General features: G+C 45.0%; 2 protein-coding genes across 8 annotated transcripts; both read left to right on the plus strand.

Moving 5' to 3' along the window:
• Positions 1 to 3169: 3169 nt before the first annotated feature.
• On the plus strand, positions 3170 to 7543 carry LOC111849489 (uncharacterized). Of its 3 annotated transcripts, none has more exons than XM_023822401.2 (6): positions 3170 to 3369; positions 3846 to 4034; positions 4867 to 5093; positions 5491 to 5582; positions 6273 to 6382; positions 7381 to 7543. In XM_023822401.2, exons 2-6 carry the CDS (start codon positions 3864 to 3866, stop codon positions 7444 to 7446), a joined length of 666 nt encoding a protein of 221 aa, XP_023678169.2. In that variant the 5' UTR covers positions 3170 to 3369; positions 3846 to 3863; the 3' UTR covers positions 7447 to 7543. The 3 variants fall into 3 exon arrangements, with proteins under 3 accessions (XP_023678169.2, XP_023678170.2, XP_023678172.2); XM_023822402.2 differs by having other exon boundaries at positions 5494 to 5582; XM_023822404.2 differs by having other exon boundaries at positions 4975 to 5093.
• A 54-nt stretch (positions 7544 to 7597) lies between these two features.
• map3k19 (mitogen-activated protein kinase kinase kinase 19) lies at positions 7598 to 15325 on the plus strand. Of its 5 annotated transcripts, XM_023822358.2 has the most exons (8): positions 7598 to 7766; positions 7907 to 7994; positions 9302 to 9513; positions 9872 to 9915; positions 10276 to 12507; positions 12797 to 12901; positions 13217 to 13914; positions 14706 to 15325. In XM_023822358.2, the coding sequence occupies exons 2-8, from the start codon at positions 7957 to 7959 to the stop codon at positions 14797 to 14799; spliced, it is 3423 nt and encodes a 1140-aa protein (XP_023678126.2). In that variant the 5' UTR covers positions 7598 to 7766; positions 7907 to 7956; the 3' UTR covers positions 14800 to 15325. The 5 variants fall into 5 exon arrangements, with proteins under 5 accessions (XP_023678126.2, XP_023678125.2, XP_072573677.1 ...); XM_023822357.2 differs by having other exon boundaries at positions 7598 to 7994; XM_072717576.1 differs by lacking the exons at positions 7598 to 7766; positions 7907 to 7994 and having other exon boundaries at positions 9415 to 9513; positions 10302 to 12507.
• Positions 15326 to 15602: the final 277 nt, after the last annotated feature.

Consider the following 15602-nt stretch of genomic DNA (forward strand, 5'->3'; position numbering starts at 1 on the left):
AGTCAAGTATGGGGGCTATTTTTAGGACCTCAACCTGCGAGTTTTAGGTCATTGACTTGCACCTTTTACATGCAGGCGGACACAAGTGAATACCCTGATTTTTTAAATTATTTTTCAGTATCTGCACACGTGGCTCTCCGTCGGGTTAGGACAGCTGCACTCACTACAGCAAAATGAGGCTACATTGTTCCAAGCCACTTAACTCAGGGCTCTATTTAAACGCAAAGCGAAACAGTGCCATCTGGTGGAATACAGTTTAGCCAGTTCCCCGAACAATAAGCCCTTAAAACATTCACACATATTAGCTAAGCAAGGAATACATACACTACAGATGCCCCGGAGCATTACTGTACTATGTCTATACTGAATAATTATTAAGAGATCGATCAGTAGGCCTACATAACATTTATATAGGCAGAAGGTAGTACACTCTTCGGTACAGGGGATGCAGTTACCCTTGTATCAAGATACACAGCGCAGACTAGCTTATCACAATCAAGACGGCAAAGAAACTCAAATCAAGATGGAGCGGATATATCCCAAAAAGCAATCAAAAAATTAATGTAAATTATACCCATTATAAACTCGCATAAATAACAACCAATTACAATCACAATTAAAAAAACCAAACAGAAAATTAAAGGACAATGAACAATCGTCTTAATTGGGGCTTGCCTAATTCTTAATTGCAGAGACTGGTGTAAATAATGTCGCATCAGTTGATGACGATAGAAAGCGGATCATCGGAAATTCGAAGTAGTAAATTGAAGCCCAACTTACAGGTGGCTCCATGGGCTATAGCCGCTTGCTGTCGGGATGCGGTCACGCTGTGATCACACAGATTACACTATGGTCAGGTTGCAGTCGGTCTGCTGTGACTGGAATGGGACACTCCTTTCTCACACACCCCCTCCAGCTTTTCCATTTCGATTCCCGTTTTGCAATAAAAGGGAATCGCATCCTTTATATCATACATACTGTTTGATACTCCTGTATTAGAGATCTGCACCAAACATCATTCGATTCGTTTGCAGGAGTTAACTCACCCCAGCCGTGCCAAGAGCATAAATAGGTTTCAGTTTTTGAATGAAGGGATGAGACATAAAGGCTTACCCTCAAACATGGCCTTTCTTAGCGCTGCATGGTTTTACAACTTAAATTACTGGTTTATTTCATTTAAGTAATTAAGTTTTACATTTAATACAACCAGAAACATATTTTTTAACCTCCTGAGACCCCACCCATTCATTTATGTCCATTTTAGTGGACATTATGTTTTTGCATCTATCTTTTCACTGATGTAAGAAAACGTATTTATTCCTGTTGTACACTAAAGAGAGCATGCTGTGAAATTAAAAATAAAAATAAATTTGAAAAAATCTAAATTGTAAGATGTCTTATTTCCTCCAAAGACAAATAACCTAAAATTTAAGGACACTTTTTTCCTTGGGTCTCAGGAGGATATATTTTAACACGGTACCGTGCCAATACACGTCAGTAACAATATACAGTAATGCAAATGACGCCAATGAATTAAATGTTACATTATATTTCACAATCTATAAAGTAGCCATCAATGTATTTATACCGCGTTATTAAAAATACATTGTAACCGACGCATATCATGACGTAAAGTGCATGTATTGTGCCGCATGGCTGTTTCCCCAAGTCAGTAGACTAGACAACACGGTAACTAATGAAATCCACTTAAAGTTCGCAGAACAAGCGGCTTTCACGGCTGTTCCCTAAGGACGCTTTACGTGCAGTTTCAGCTCCACTCCTGCCTAATTAGGCATGACGGCGCCATCAAATCAATTCCGGCTATAACTCGCTTTACGTTGAATCAAATTAAAATTTTGATTGATTATTCAGAGGTGTTTTTGAAGTGACAAGAAAGCGAAAATAAAGCGTCTCGCTTATTTTTAGTCTGTATTTTTGCCAATTAAAACAACAATGCATTTCAGAAGCAATTATAATTATTAATTTATTTGCTTTATTGGCGTATATTATCTGAACAATGAAGTGCGTGATTGATTAGACATAATTCAATTGTACTATTTTCCTGGTTTTAAAATCCAATTAAATGTTACTACGATAATACATTTAATATTACATTTTGTACAACGTTACCGATAACGCTGTTCTTATATGGTCTGTATCTCGAGATTTCTGCAGAGGGATAAGTATTGTTTATATTATAACAATTCTATATTATAACAATTCTGTTAAATGCAATTAAGAGGTAGTTGTAATAAAACTGCAAAATAAAGTAGTAGTACTACTAAACAAAAGCAAACGCATCATTCGGGCATTCACTATCAGTGTGTCGCTGTTACTGGTGTGAGTAGGTGTTTGATGGTGTAGATGAACGATGAGTTTAGCAATGCATGGTTATATAGCACATCTCAAGTTCACCGTATGATAAAACGTGTGTTATTTCGGAAATCCCCCTAGTCCCCATCGGACAGCAAGCTCCCTTCTGAAACCCCCCCGAGAAAAGACTCTCCTCCATGGACCAGCTGAAGTCTAATGGAGAGCAGAGCCTCCCGATTAAGCTCCTGCGGGACGGCGGTGTTTGTCATCGCATGTAGTATGAGCCGCGCAGTTTAGCACCACGGAGACCACGCGTTTGACCCAAAACAGTCACTACATTAAATATTAAATAATAAACGTGTTCTTTCTTTATAAGATGCTGAAGCGGGTGGCCGGACAGGAACAATAAAGCCACCGCTGTACAAAGTCAATCTGTTTCTTTTGAAGGATACTCCATGCATAAAGTACACAGTTATATAAGGTCAGATTTGGTCATGTTAAATTTTTATTTCGTTACAAAACCGTATTTAAAGAGAAAATTTTAGTTCACTGACAAAATGCTATAATAACTATACTACTTAACGAAAAATGTTCAGCAGCAGGAACGCAACTAAATAAACCATCCGAAATCAACATGGTAATGTTAGAAAGTGCTCCATTGGGTTTGAACTATATAAAACATTATAATTAAATGTAATAGTACATGTAAGCAATTACAAAACTACTTCAAGTACAAAACGGTAATCTTAGCTGTTTTTTCTTTTTTGCGTCTTTGAGATCGACCAGAATGCACTGGGCAGCCAGACTACTCCACGGACTGTTTCCATGGTAACGTAACATAAACACGAAGCAGCCTGCTTTGCATGAAAGGCTTGCACTGCAGGTGAGTAAGGAACAGCGTGCTGACCGTTCGCAATGTCGACAAACGGCTTCAGGGAACTTAAGAGAGCAGCAGACCAGAGCATCCGTTACAAAGAAACTGACACAGGACTTACTCAACACAAACTGGACTGAGGATATTTAACAACTGCAGAAAATAAAACTAATCAACTTAAGGTATGTAAAATTAAAAGCTCTCAATGACATGCCTCTACTTCCTTTAATTATGTCTGATTAAAGGACTTTTAATCAGACTTTTATTGTAAAATAAGCAACCCTGTTGCTGGGATGTTATCATTGACGTGCAGTTGCCCAGTATGTTAGAGGGCATATTCCCAGTATGAAAGCAGGGGCCGTTCCTGCTACTGTCTCTGGGAGGCGCTTTGTCTGAATCACCCCGACATGCCGCGTAGGTTCCTGTCGCAGTCACCAGGCAGCTTAGCACTTCTACAGCGAGAGGAAGGGGAATCCTCACCTTTCCCTACACCCATGTTGGTCTTTGGGAACGCTGCCCCCCGGAGGTCGGTGCAGGAGGAGCGGTGCACGGCGCCTGCGAGAAGCCAGAAAGGATAAAGACAGAAGGGTGCGATGGTGCCCGCAGCTTGTGGCAGCTACGGCTTTCATGGCAGTCTCTGTGCTTGCTCCATCGCCAGGACCCCCCCACCCCCAGCATGAGTGGGTGTGGCGGGGGCCTCATTGGGGCTGTTTCCAAGGGCACAGAGGAGGAGGTGGCAGACTGCAGGCAGGAGCGTAAGGAGCCTTCCCAGGGAGACGAAGAGAGGCTACAGAGTGAGGAGAATGACAAACTCCTTATCAACAGCAAGCAGAACGGCCTGACATGGGTGAGGGGGCCAGGGGCCGGGGACCAGTCTGGGTGGGGGGGCTCTCAGAAAGTCTGCTTCACAAAAATACAAGTGGATGTGAGCCAATGAGCCCTGAGATCAGCCTGTAACATGATGCTACATGCAGGCGTTCTCTATAACACCAGCCCCAAAGTGCTCACTGCTAATTCATCTGTATATTAACACTCAGAAAGTTAACAGCATAGTTAATAGGAGTTAGGGTACCACATTGATAAAGGCAGTATGCTAGCAATATAGCTGCCTAAGCTCCTCCCTCAAGGGACCAAGACTGCATCAGAGCTGCAGTGTCGCTCTCGGGGGATGGGTGGCTTCATATAGGTCCCCTTCTCCATTGCACGACTGCTTTCTTCCTGGACTGTCAGTGTTTTGGGAATGACCAGGAAGTATAAATCTGTTTGTATTGATCTCGTATATAATATACATTGAAGTCATACAGTGATTTGGGTTGATTTGCTGTTGGGGGGGTTCTGGCAGGAGGGAAGTAGAAGAGGGGAGGCAGCTCTCTGTTACCCCTAACAACAGGCCCCGCCTCTGAGTCCAATCCAAAGCCCTGCCTTATTCCCAGGCCCAGCTGGACAGTCTGACATCCCATAATAATCACCACCACTTGGCCTCCAGCCACAGACCAATCACAGATGCCGCTGAAAGCTTTTTATGTCTTTACCTAAACACACCAGCATCGGACGATACGTAATTATCTGCAGGGTAGTGGAATGTGATACTCCATTTGTTTTTTCTACCACAATGACAATGAAGGCTGTGTTCAGTGCTTATACCCCCATAATGTTCTCAAAACCTCCCATTGGCCCAGATTCTCGTGTCAGGCGGGGCTGACGCCACCCCATCACCTTACTCTCAACTCCGCACACTGGCCGCTCATCTTCCCTGTGAACACCCCGTGGTTCTATCTGCGTGCCAGGCCGGGGAAGACCCGACAGACCCGTGGAACCAGGATGGACCGACGCCATTGACTCTGATCCCGAGTCCCTGGGATTACCAGTGGGAGGAGATGTTGATGGAGGCGCTGCCACTGTCAGAGTAAGACGAGAAATAAACACATCCTAAGCATCACCAGCACACTGTAGGGCCGCCTTCCTGTCACTCACATGTCCTACAAGCACCGACTATAATCCCACCTGCTAATACCTCCCTTGGTACATTACACACACCATAGAGAGCCTTTTGAGACGAACAATAGCAAACCCTAATCCTATGATTCCCAGAGGCTGTTCATTTTCTTTTTAGTATAAGAACAATAAGGTCTTTGTTAGAAAGAAACTACAGGCAGACTTGACGTGTGTGGGGACAGATGTGAGTTTAGCTCCAAAATAATGCCCCTGGTTCTCCTACTGGTGCCTGTCCATCAGCTGACTTCGCTGCCCACCTGTTCCTCTCGCTCTATCTCTCTCTGGGATCTGGCCGCATGCATGTACAGCAGAAGCTCCGGCCTGCACCCCGCTGATCTGACCACCGGTGCGCTGACGGCAAAACTCATCCAGGTGGCGCTGGATCTCCTCCCACGTCCGGGTAAGGAGCTGCCAACACTGTGAGGGCCCTGGGCCCGCACCCAGATACCTGCTCTGAACGAAGCAGCACTGTAAAAGCCCCATATAGATGGCCTCCAGTCTAAGCCCTCTTCTTTACACAACAGGTGTAACAAAGACTCCTTGCCTTCTATCACTCCAGTGTACTTTTACGTTTAAGGTTCTTATTGCTATGTGAGGTTACAGTCAACAGGTTACAGTTCTTTTCCCTTAGTCGCATTCTGACCTATGAATTTAATTACAGGCAGTTCTCAACTGACGTAAGTAATCCGATCCAAAAACCCTTACATAAGTCATATGTTATGTAAGCAGGATTTTACCTCCATTGGTACCTTCTAGCAAAAACACATCAGCCAAAAATATATTAGTAATACATACTAAAGAACACACATAAAATAAATGAAAAGACAAAGATAAATTCACCGTAAATGTACTCTCAGACATATGTCCGTAAACTCTATGCATCTCAGATTTCGGTTTTACGTAACTGAGAGCTGCCTGTATTAGAGATGTTAGTATATTAAATATACTCTCTGTTATTGCAGTCACATCCCTCTATGAGTTTGGATTCTCCAAATAGCACTGGGACGCTTAATTGTTCTCCCCCAGGAGGTAAAACTTTGTAGGGCTGGTTGTTGTCTCCTCTCCTTCTTAACCTGGCTTTTGAAAACAGTTTCAGCCCCCCTGGACATGGTGTGGGTTTACACAGCAGAGCCCCCGCCACCAGCACTGTACCCGACGCACACAGGCGACTTCCTGCTCCACAGTGCAGCTGTCGCTGAGGTAAGAACACACTCACATATCACCGATATCAGTATACAGCAGCAATCAGTGACACACCCCCACAATACAGACTCTCGTTTGTTTAGGCCCTCTATGTAGATACAGTGGTTCAGATTCTGTGCATGCATCTCTTTCTCTTCTGAAATTTAAGTACCATCACTGCATACAGTACTGAATAGTATTCTAAAATGCACATATGATTGTATACCCATTATTTATACCATACGATGAATATACCATGTCAATTAGTTTATAGATGTGCATTTGCTAACTATTTATGTATCACATGAATATACCATACAGCTGTTTTGTTGAGCACTTTCGCACTATTTTGGACTTTTGGATTAGATGCCGAAATGTATTTCACTGAGTTCTTATACTTTGTGCAATGACAATAAACTTGAATCAAATCTCATCTAATCTAATGAAAAATCAAATAATTGCACTTTATCAAAACCTAGACATTAATTAGGTGTGTATATTAATTGGACACATGCCCATCATGAGAGTCATGTGAAAACCTGGAAGGAATGATGCTCAGACTGGGGTCTCCAGGGTCACTCCCAAGTGATGCGCTGCATTGGGTATCACCATTATTCTGTGTCACTAACTCTGGGGCACATCGCCATGGAAACGGGCACTGCTATTGATGAAGCAGAGGGCAGCAGCTGGTTTGCATGCAAAGGCCTGAGGGGCAGGACACAGTGGCCAGCGTCTGGGGGAAACGTTTAAATCATTTATCTCCCTTGGGGGGGGGGGTTCTTCATTCTTTTAATTACAGGAGTGATGTATTCTGCTAAAGTGGGGCGTCAGATAACCCGGGGAGTGTCCCAAGCTCAGACATAACATTCCTACATCATTTTTGCATCATTTTCACAACATTTCACCTTGAAAGGTACCAGTGTCTGTCACACGCAGGAGTACTTTACCTTGACTGATTGACAGTTTTGGCTAATTTATTGTGAAGGTTCATCTAACACACATCATGTTTCCTGCAGGATCTGGTCAAGTCATTGGAGGGCCTACACTACTCTGAGGGCAGGAGAGCCAGTGGTGGTGTGTAGATGGATGCGTCCAGATGGGGCGTCTTCAGCTGAGCCCTGCATCGCCACCCTAGGGAAACAGAGCCATCCTGTGTCTCAATATCACACACTCCATGAGGCTCCCGTAGGGGTGGGGGGCGACAGGGGAGGGGGTGGGGGGAGCCTAAGCAGCAGGTGCACTGATTGGCTATGAAGGGGTGCGGGGGGGGTTACTGCCTCTTCAAAACCTCCCAGGACAAAGGTTTGTCAGCTGGGAGCAGCCTAAACCCCATTACACACACAGGGCAGGGCACCGAACAGGAGGGGCTTTCAGGATACCGGACAAACTGGCTTCGGAACAGGTAGACCGTAGTACAAAAACTGCAGGCTGAGCTGATCTCAGCTGCTAATGTCAGCAGTGTAACAGCCCGAGGGGATTTATTTGTCCTCTATCTACTAGACTTAAAGTTGTTTATAAAAGTTCAGGTGCTGGGCTTTGCAGACCCTGAGATTCTTCACTGTAATCGGACCACCCTGGGGTCCCCGGGCAACATGAGGCAACTGGACCAGGGGACGGGATGCAGGAAACGGTGAGCAACCAGTCTTCTACTTACACACAGTCACAATACTCTCATAGTTTACACAAAAACAACAAAAGGTTTAGGTAAAGTCCATTTAAATTTGGGTATCTTATATCCGACAAGTTATCTAGGTAACGGACAAATCTCTTTAAACAAACACAATTACAACAAAGCACAAAGTTTACACATCTGCAACAAAAAGGGTTACACGTTCACCATTAAAGCTATCTACATATACAACGTAATACACACTCACAGGGACACACACTCATGCAAACCGACACTACACTGGGCCCCTTTCAGTTGCACGCACACACACACACACACACACGTTAGTGTACCTATCTAAATGGGGACCTTCCATTTCTTTCTATGGGAAAAACCCTAATCCCAATCATGACACCCTTAACCTCTACCCAACCTTAACCTTAACCATAAGTAACCTAATAAAATACAAGACCTTTGGCATTTTAACTTTATAAAATTGAGGTTATCCAAATGGGGACCTGAAGAAGTGTCCCCAAAATTAAGGAAGTTTCAGGTTTTACTGCACTTTGGGGACATTTTGGTCCTCAAATGTGATCTACGCAAACCCACACACACACTCATGCAGATAGTGGAGGTATTGAGTTACCCTAACAGTGTGGCAATGGGTATTTTACAGTGTTTGAAGGTCAGCCCATTATTTCTCCAAACAGACTGGCAAGGGCAGTGGGGGGCGGGGGCAGAGACAGACTCCCGTCTGTGTAGCTCATGTCGCTGACAGAAACCGACAACAGGTCATAAGAAGCCTTTTGAGAAGCTCCTTTGGAGTGCCGGCTGCCTGTTCTGGGCTCCCAGTCCCCCCAGCTGCACCTCCCTCAAAGTGAAATGGCGCAACAAAGCTGACATATGAGAAATGTCACGGAGGAAAAGACCCCATGATCAATAGGCAGAGAGCTGCGAGGGAGCAGCTGCGGGGCGCCTTAAATTGGGTAGGCGCTATGCAAATCGCTCCAGCAAACATCCGGCTGCAGAAATGGGTCAAAGTCATCCGGAGAGGTGTCAAAATGAATGTTACTAATTACGAGTCTAAAAAAAGATGGGGCAGGATTGGTGAGGAATCGAGAGATCAGCCCGAGCTTAGCTAATCAGATACCGAAGCCCAGCCGGCCCTGATAACATGTAAAGCATATGCAGGGTCAGCTGGGCTGATTTCGGAGGGGGCTGGGGGTGTTCTCCCAATCAGACGCTATAATGCTCATGTGGACTGTTTCTAACCCAACAAGCTGCCACTGCTAACAGCACACTAGTGATGCTGCGTCTCTCTCCTACAGCCAGGGATCATCTTTACCCAGCCTGCGGAATGAGAGTGAAGGAGGTTACAGGCCAAGTTTGCTTAGAGCAAATAACCCCGGCAAGGCTACCACCCCAAACACATATGGCCTGGATACACCCATCAAACCTCGAATGGCCCAGCCTGCCTTTAGGCTCCAGTCATTACTGGACCCTGGTTCATTGCTCCGTGTTCGAGCTCAAGTCTACACAAGTAAGTGTTGTTTACACTCATAATCAGTTGTTTTTTTGGGGGTGGCAAATCCTGGCCCAAAACCCAAATGGAATATAGAGGATTGATTCTTTCACGGCAGAGCTCCATTAAAATCTTTTGTTTTATTGCTCTCCCATCACAGCTGCAAATAAATCAACGCGTTTGTTTTATAGCAACGATCATTAAGCACCGTCAAGGCTGCACTAAAATTCAGTTAGCAGGACTAATGCAGAAAAATCTGTGTGCAAGCAAAATGGATTTCTTGTTATTTTGGAAACAAGCACACTTTCTTGCTGAAATGATCCTTTTTCAAATGAAATCACAGTGGCTTAATATCTGGATTTACTCAAACACCCAGGACTCGGGGGAAGTGAACCAGAATCTGAAGACCCAGGACGAAAGGTAAGGAGTGCCACACTGGCTTCAGTTTATTTATCTGCTCCAGTTCAGTTCACAATTACCTACTTGAAGTGATGTCATTGATTGGAGTGCCATTTAAATTTCTAGTGATCCAGGGGCTGTTGTTTAAATTACTTAGATTCCAGACCTCCGTTTGTCTCCATGTACCAGTGAAGTCAAATCTGATCAGTGTCTTCAGAATCAGTTCCCAGCCTCACTCATTGACTGAGACATGTGGTCATTATGTCAATAATGATTTCAAATGTAAACATTATCACTCTAATCAGTAGGAACAAGCTGCTGCCAAGAAGAGGTTCAGACCTAATCATCTCACCTATAACCTGTTGTCACCTGTCCTCTCAGGGATTGTTGCCATTTCTGTGTCCCAGACCTGTAAGGACCCTTAAGGTCCTGGCTCCCCTGGACAGAGGATATGAGGATATGAAGCTGGCATCCAGGGGTTCTTGTCCTCTAAAACCCATTGCCTCTTGGCCAACCAGTTCAGCATCGAGGGAAAGGAAGCAGTGGAGGTCCAAACCCCGGTCAAGAGCACTCCCTGTCAGGAAGGGAGGCAGTGAGGAGAGCAACTCCAGTAGCCTGAGCAGCCAGGCATCCTTGGACCTCGAGGAGCAGAGTGAGATCTTCGGGGTGCTGCTAGATCAGCAAGAGCATGAGGATGCTGGGCATACAGTCACGGGGGAGAGCTATGAGCTCGGCCTGCCGCCATCTTTTATAGATGACTGCAATACCTCTAGGCCAAATCCGGGAGCTAGAGCTCCTAATAATAACCAAGATGGAAATGAGCAGATCATAGGTGACAACATACATGTTATATATCACACAGAGTGGATGGACGACTGCACAGTGATGCCCAAAGGATCCAAGACAGAATCATCAAACATTGCAACACCAGTTTCTTCTGGGAAGACACAGAATCACTGTGATGTTGATTTAGCTACACGTCCCGGTTTAAGCTGTGAAGAGGAGGCTTGGGGAGATCCAGATAAGGCAAAATATTCAAAGGTGTTGACAAAGGATGATGGTAGAGCTGATGAGTGGCATTCAAACCCCAAGGTGCCAGAGAGGAGCAGAGATTCTCATGCCACAGCCTGCGGTGATGAAGTGCGATTAGCATGCAGCGTTCCAGAGAGCAAGCAACACATCCACTCAGTGAACACTGCGCTGAGCACAGGGCAGCTTAACGAAGAGAACCGCAGACATTCTAAGATGCTTAAGAACAGAGATAGAGATCGATATTCCTCCTATCACACCAATCAATCATTCAATGTGCTCGCTCACAAAGAGCACAATACACACAGCAGAAAGAGCAAAAGAAACACAATCACACCTTCACAGAAGCCAGCTAATGCCAGAAGGCTTTCGGATCTCACGATTGGTGGCAAGAGTATCCTGGAGGTTGGTCCACAAGGCGCAAAGGCAAGTGGGAAAAATACTGTGCTTCCTTCACTGTGGGACAAGCGAGTTGAGCCCCTCAGAAAAAATGTGACAGAATCCAGCGATGACAGAAAGAACCTAATTAGGCTTGAAGGTGCAGGTCAAAGGCAACCACTTGAGCTGGAACCCATGAAGGCCCAGCAGCCCAAGAGGTCTGGGATGCTGAGAGCTCCAAGAGCTAAATCAGCCATGGAATGTGTCACCTACAATGACATGTTCCTGGAGATTAACAGTCAGGGTGAGGGACCTGCCATCTACGAAATGTTTGCCACGCCAGTGTACGAGAAGCTCAGAGCTTCCACATCATATCAGAGAGTAGCCTACAGGGAGATGAAGTGTGCCCAGGCCAGGAGAAACCAGGGGCCCAAAAACAACACGTACCTTAAACCCCCAGAGATCAAGCCACATAAATCTCGAAGGGAGAAGTCCATCTCCACTAATGCCAAACAGAAGAGGAGAGAGGACAAGGTGCCAAGAGGAAAATCACACCAGGTGCTGATCAGTGACACTGAACTAGAAAGTACCATTTCTGTATCTGGCCTTGACTGCCATATTCAGACAACCAAAGCTGAGATGATTTTTTGTGAAGAAGATAAGAAAAGCAACCCTCGGGTCACACCAGAAGAGCACATGAGGAAGCGGGCCTTGACAATCATTGAGGAGGTCCTCACCAACTCCCTGGAAGAAGCATCTACCTTTCACTGCACACCTAAGGATAAATCTGTTCCTAAGTCAGCAGAAGTTCTCATCAGACCTCTAAAGGAATCATTCATCCCACAGATTACAAGTTACTGCTCCCTAAGAACCCACCACATTGTGCAAGAAGCTGATGAAAATGGACTCATGGTGAAAATCGGTGAAGAGAAGCTTGCAGTAACAGCTCGTAGTGATGAACTTAGGCCAGTTTCCTTTACAGCACAACCAAAAATTGATTACTGGACATCTGGAGACAGTAGCCGAACGGTGACCCCAGTGTTTGAGAAGTTACTGGATGCAGCGGATGAGGGTTCCATGACAGATGACCTGTTGCGCTGCCTGGCTGAGCAGCTCATATCACTGGAGGAAGGAGAAGAGACAGATCCCCCACAAACCAGTGACTCCTGCAAGGAAGAAATTGTCCATGCTTCTCGGATAAAAAAGGTGATCACCCCGTGCTTGGTAGCTTGTAAAATAACTGTTACAGAAGAATTTTAATAACAATATATGTATATGTAGGACTAGCAGGACTAAGAAAATAAGCTACCTTATCAAAATGTACATAATTCAGATCTATTTTTAGTATTATATATGAATACCTGACCAAAATCTACAGCTTACAGCTTGAAATACTGTAAGACTGCATTGAGCTGTAGCACCATAAATGTGAGTATACACGAATAGTTCCCTGCTCTGTAAAAATCGAGTGTATTATTACTGCGTCATGTGGCAGGGCGTTACATCCCCTGGTGGAACGTGCAACATTTCAGGCTCACGCACAGATGACACCATCTTGTGGACAAAAGGAGAAGTGCTGGGAAAAGGTGCTTATGGAACCGTAAGTCATTACCGGACACCATAGGAAAAAAAGATCAGCCTAATATCGAAAACAAAGTCTTCCATCTTCCAAGAAAGAGCCTCATGAGATTATAAAAAAAGGACAATATCTGAACTAAAAGAAAATTAGATCAGTATTCAGTATGCAAATAGTGTGCTACTTATAGAAGATAAAATCCAGAGTATGAAGACCTCATTTAAACCAGCTGCACTTGCAGATGGTTAGTATATTTACCTGAAAGTCTCCTGTAATAATAAACAAACAGATTCATGGTCAGGCTTAATTGACACTATTGTTTATGTCCACTTGGTCCAGGTGTACTGTGGCCTGACCAGCCATGGTCAGCTGATTGCAGTAAAGCAGGTGGCGCTAGATGATACTGACCCAACCACCGCTAACAAGGAGTACCAGCACCTCCAGGATGAAGTGGACCTTCTGAAGAATCTATGCCATGCAAACATTGTGGGTTTTCTGGGCACGACCCTCCAGGACAATGTGGTCAGCATCTTCATGGAGTATGTGCCTGGTGGATCCATCGCCAGCATCCTCCAGTGCTTCGGGCCCTTGCCTGAGAGGGTGCTGGCACTCTACACACTACAGATCCTGCAGGGGGTGGCCTACCTGCACGCAAACAGGGTCATCCACCGGGACCTAAAGGGAAACAACGTCATGCTGATGCCCACAGGTATCATCAAGCTCATCGACTTTGGCTGTGCAAGGAGACTCAGCCAGCTGACCCACAGTACTGACCGCAGCGAGCTCCTCAAGTCGGTGCACGGCACCCCCTACTGGATGGCCCCAGAAGTGATCAACGAGACAGGGCATGGGAGGAAGTCAGATGTCTGGAGCGTTGGGTGTACAGTTTTTGAGATGGCCACAGGAAAGCCCCCTCTGGCTAACATGAACAAGATGGCAGCGCTCTTCTACATTGGTGCACGCAAGGGGCTCATGCCTGCTATACCAGACAGGTTTTCAAAGGAAGCCCAGGACTTCGTCCAAGCATGTCTGACCAGGCAAGTTCATGTGTTGTCAGAGGGATTTATACTTAATATTCCAATAGACATGGGAGTCTAGTGTCATGACCAAATTGAATTAAAAACAGAAGACCAGGGGTGTCACAGGCAGTGAATGGAATAGTTGGTGTCAGTCACCAGAAAAATGCCCAGTGGGATGTGGAATCATTCACTCAGTGTGGCATAACTGCACCTGGCTTGGGTACTGAAGACTAGTTTTATATCCCTAGATATGGGTCTGTGAACTGGTACCCAGGACGGCTCTTGCAGTCCAACAAGAACTAACAAGGCAAAGGTTGTGGGTTTGAATTGCAGGGATCCCATAAAATGGAATCCTTCCCTCCATTATAAGCCACTTTGGATAAAAGCATCAGATAAATTTAAAATACACTGCCTTGTCTTTACCACCTTGATTGACTGGGTCTTTATAAATTGACCAGAACCGAACTAAAATTGTTAACTTGAGTGTAAACTGAGCTGGAAGAAGAGTTTGATAATTGAAGGTATGGGGGTTAAAACACTGTTCAACAGGAAATTGTAGCATGTCCAGCCAACCTTATTAGTCCAGAATGAATTTTCCTTTCCTATTAAACACTATGTCCCCCAAATCAGGAAGGACAACTTAAAAAAGATCCATTCTCTTTTCTTTCCTAAGTTTCTCTCAAAACTGAAGATAAAATAGTTGCATCCGAAAAAGCACCAGCAGCCCCATTTAAACTGTGACTTTCAATATGTCCAAGGACAAAGCTAAAGGCCAAAGGAAGCCTAAGACTGCCCCACTTGCTTTGCAGGGATCAGAAGGAGCGGCCGTCGGCGCAGCAGCTGCTGGCTCATCCCTTTGTTTTCCGGCGAAGCAGAGAGGGGGCCCCACAGCCTCAGAGCTGACACAACCACCCTGGGTGTCTGCAGGGCACCGTCAAAGCGGCCCTTCATCTAAACGCGCCCGCTAATGAGCTTCAGCCTCGCAAAAACATGAGTCTTAGCTCTGACAGGTGCCATAAGAACCAGCTGTCATTTAGCCAAACGCCACATTCATTTACAAATTGTTAAACATCAAGGTGTGCATTTAAGCCTTAGGCACTAGCATTTAGGCAACCGCTCATCCTGTTTTATATTTCTATGCAATTTACCAAGTCTCCTAATATCTCGTAGGATAACCGAGAATCTCAGGAGGGGTGACAGACGCATGTTCAGTTCACACACAAGGGTGAATGTCTAGGAGTTTTTTGAGCGGACTGCTGAACACAGCCAGCGATCAGTGGCAGGCAGAGCTCATTCACTGGGATGTCGATAGAAGCAGCAAATAAAGCTCTAGCACTTTGAATAAAATCATTTGGTTCTTTTCTCCACATATAAGGAAAGACATTCAGCTGTCAAAAACAAGAACCTTAAAATAAAAGCCCACAAAACATTTGTAAGGTAGCAGTAACCTTAAGATTTATTTATAGAATTTAAAGGGAAAAACCGGATGTCAAGATCTGATCTTCCTCATTGTTAAAAGCACTGATGCACCTGCATTCAAGATTAAAACACATCACAGGTCACACACATTCCGGGCTTCATTGGGAAGCACGGCACACAGGAATCAAGGAGGACTAGAGAGTAACAGAATGATCTGTGTGAGGAAACGAGATGCATCGTAACAAACCAACCAGTGAAGTAAGACTGCACAGAACTGTCGACTCCCA

This window comes from Paramormyrops kingsleyae, chromosome 1 (assembly GCF_048594095.1).
Source record: "Paramormyrops kingsleyae isolate MSU_618 chromosome 1, PKINGS_0.4, whole genome shotgun sequence".
Taxonomy (NCBI): domain Eukaryota; kingdom Metazoa; phylum Chordata; class Actinopteri; order Osteoglossiformes; family Mormyridae; genus Paramormyrops; species Paramormyrops kingsleyae.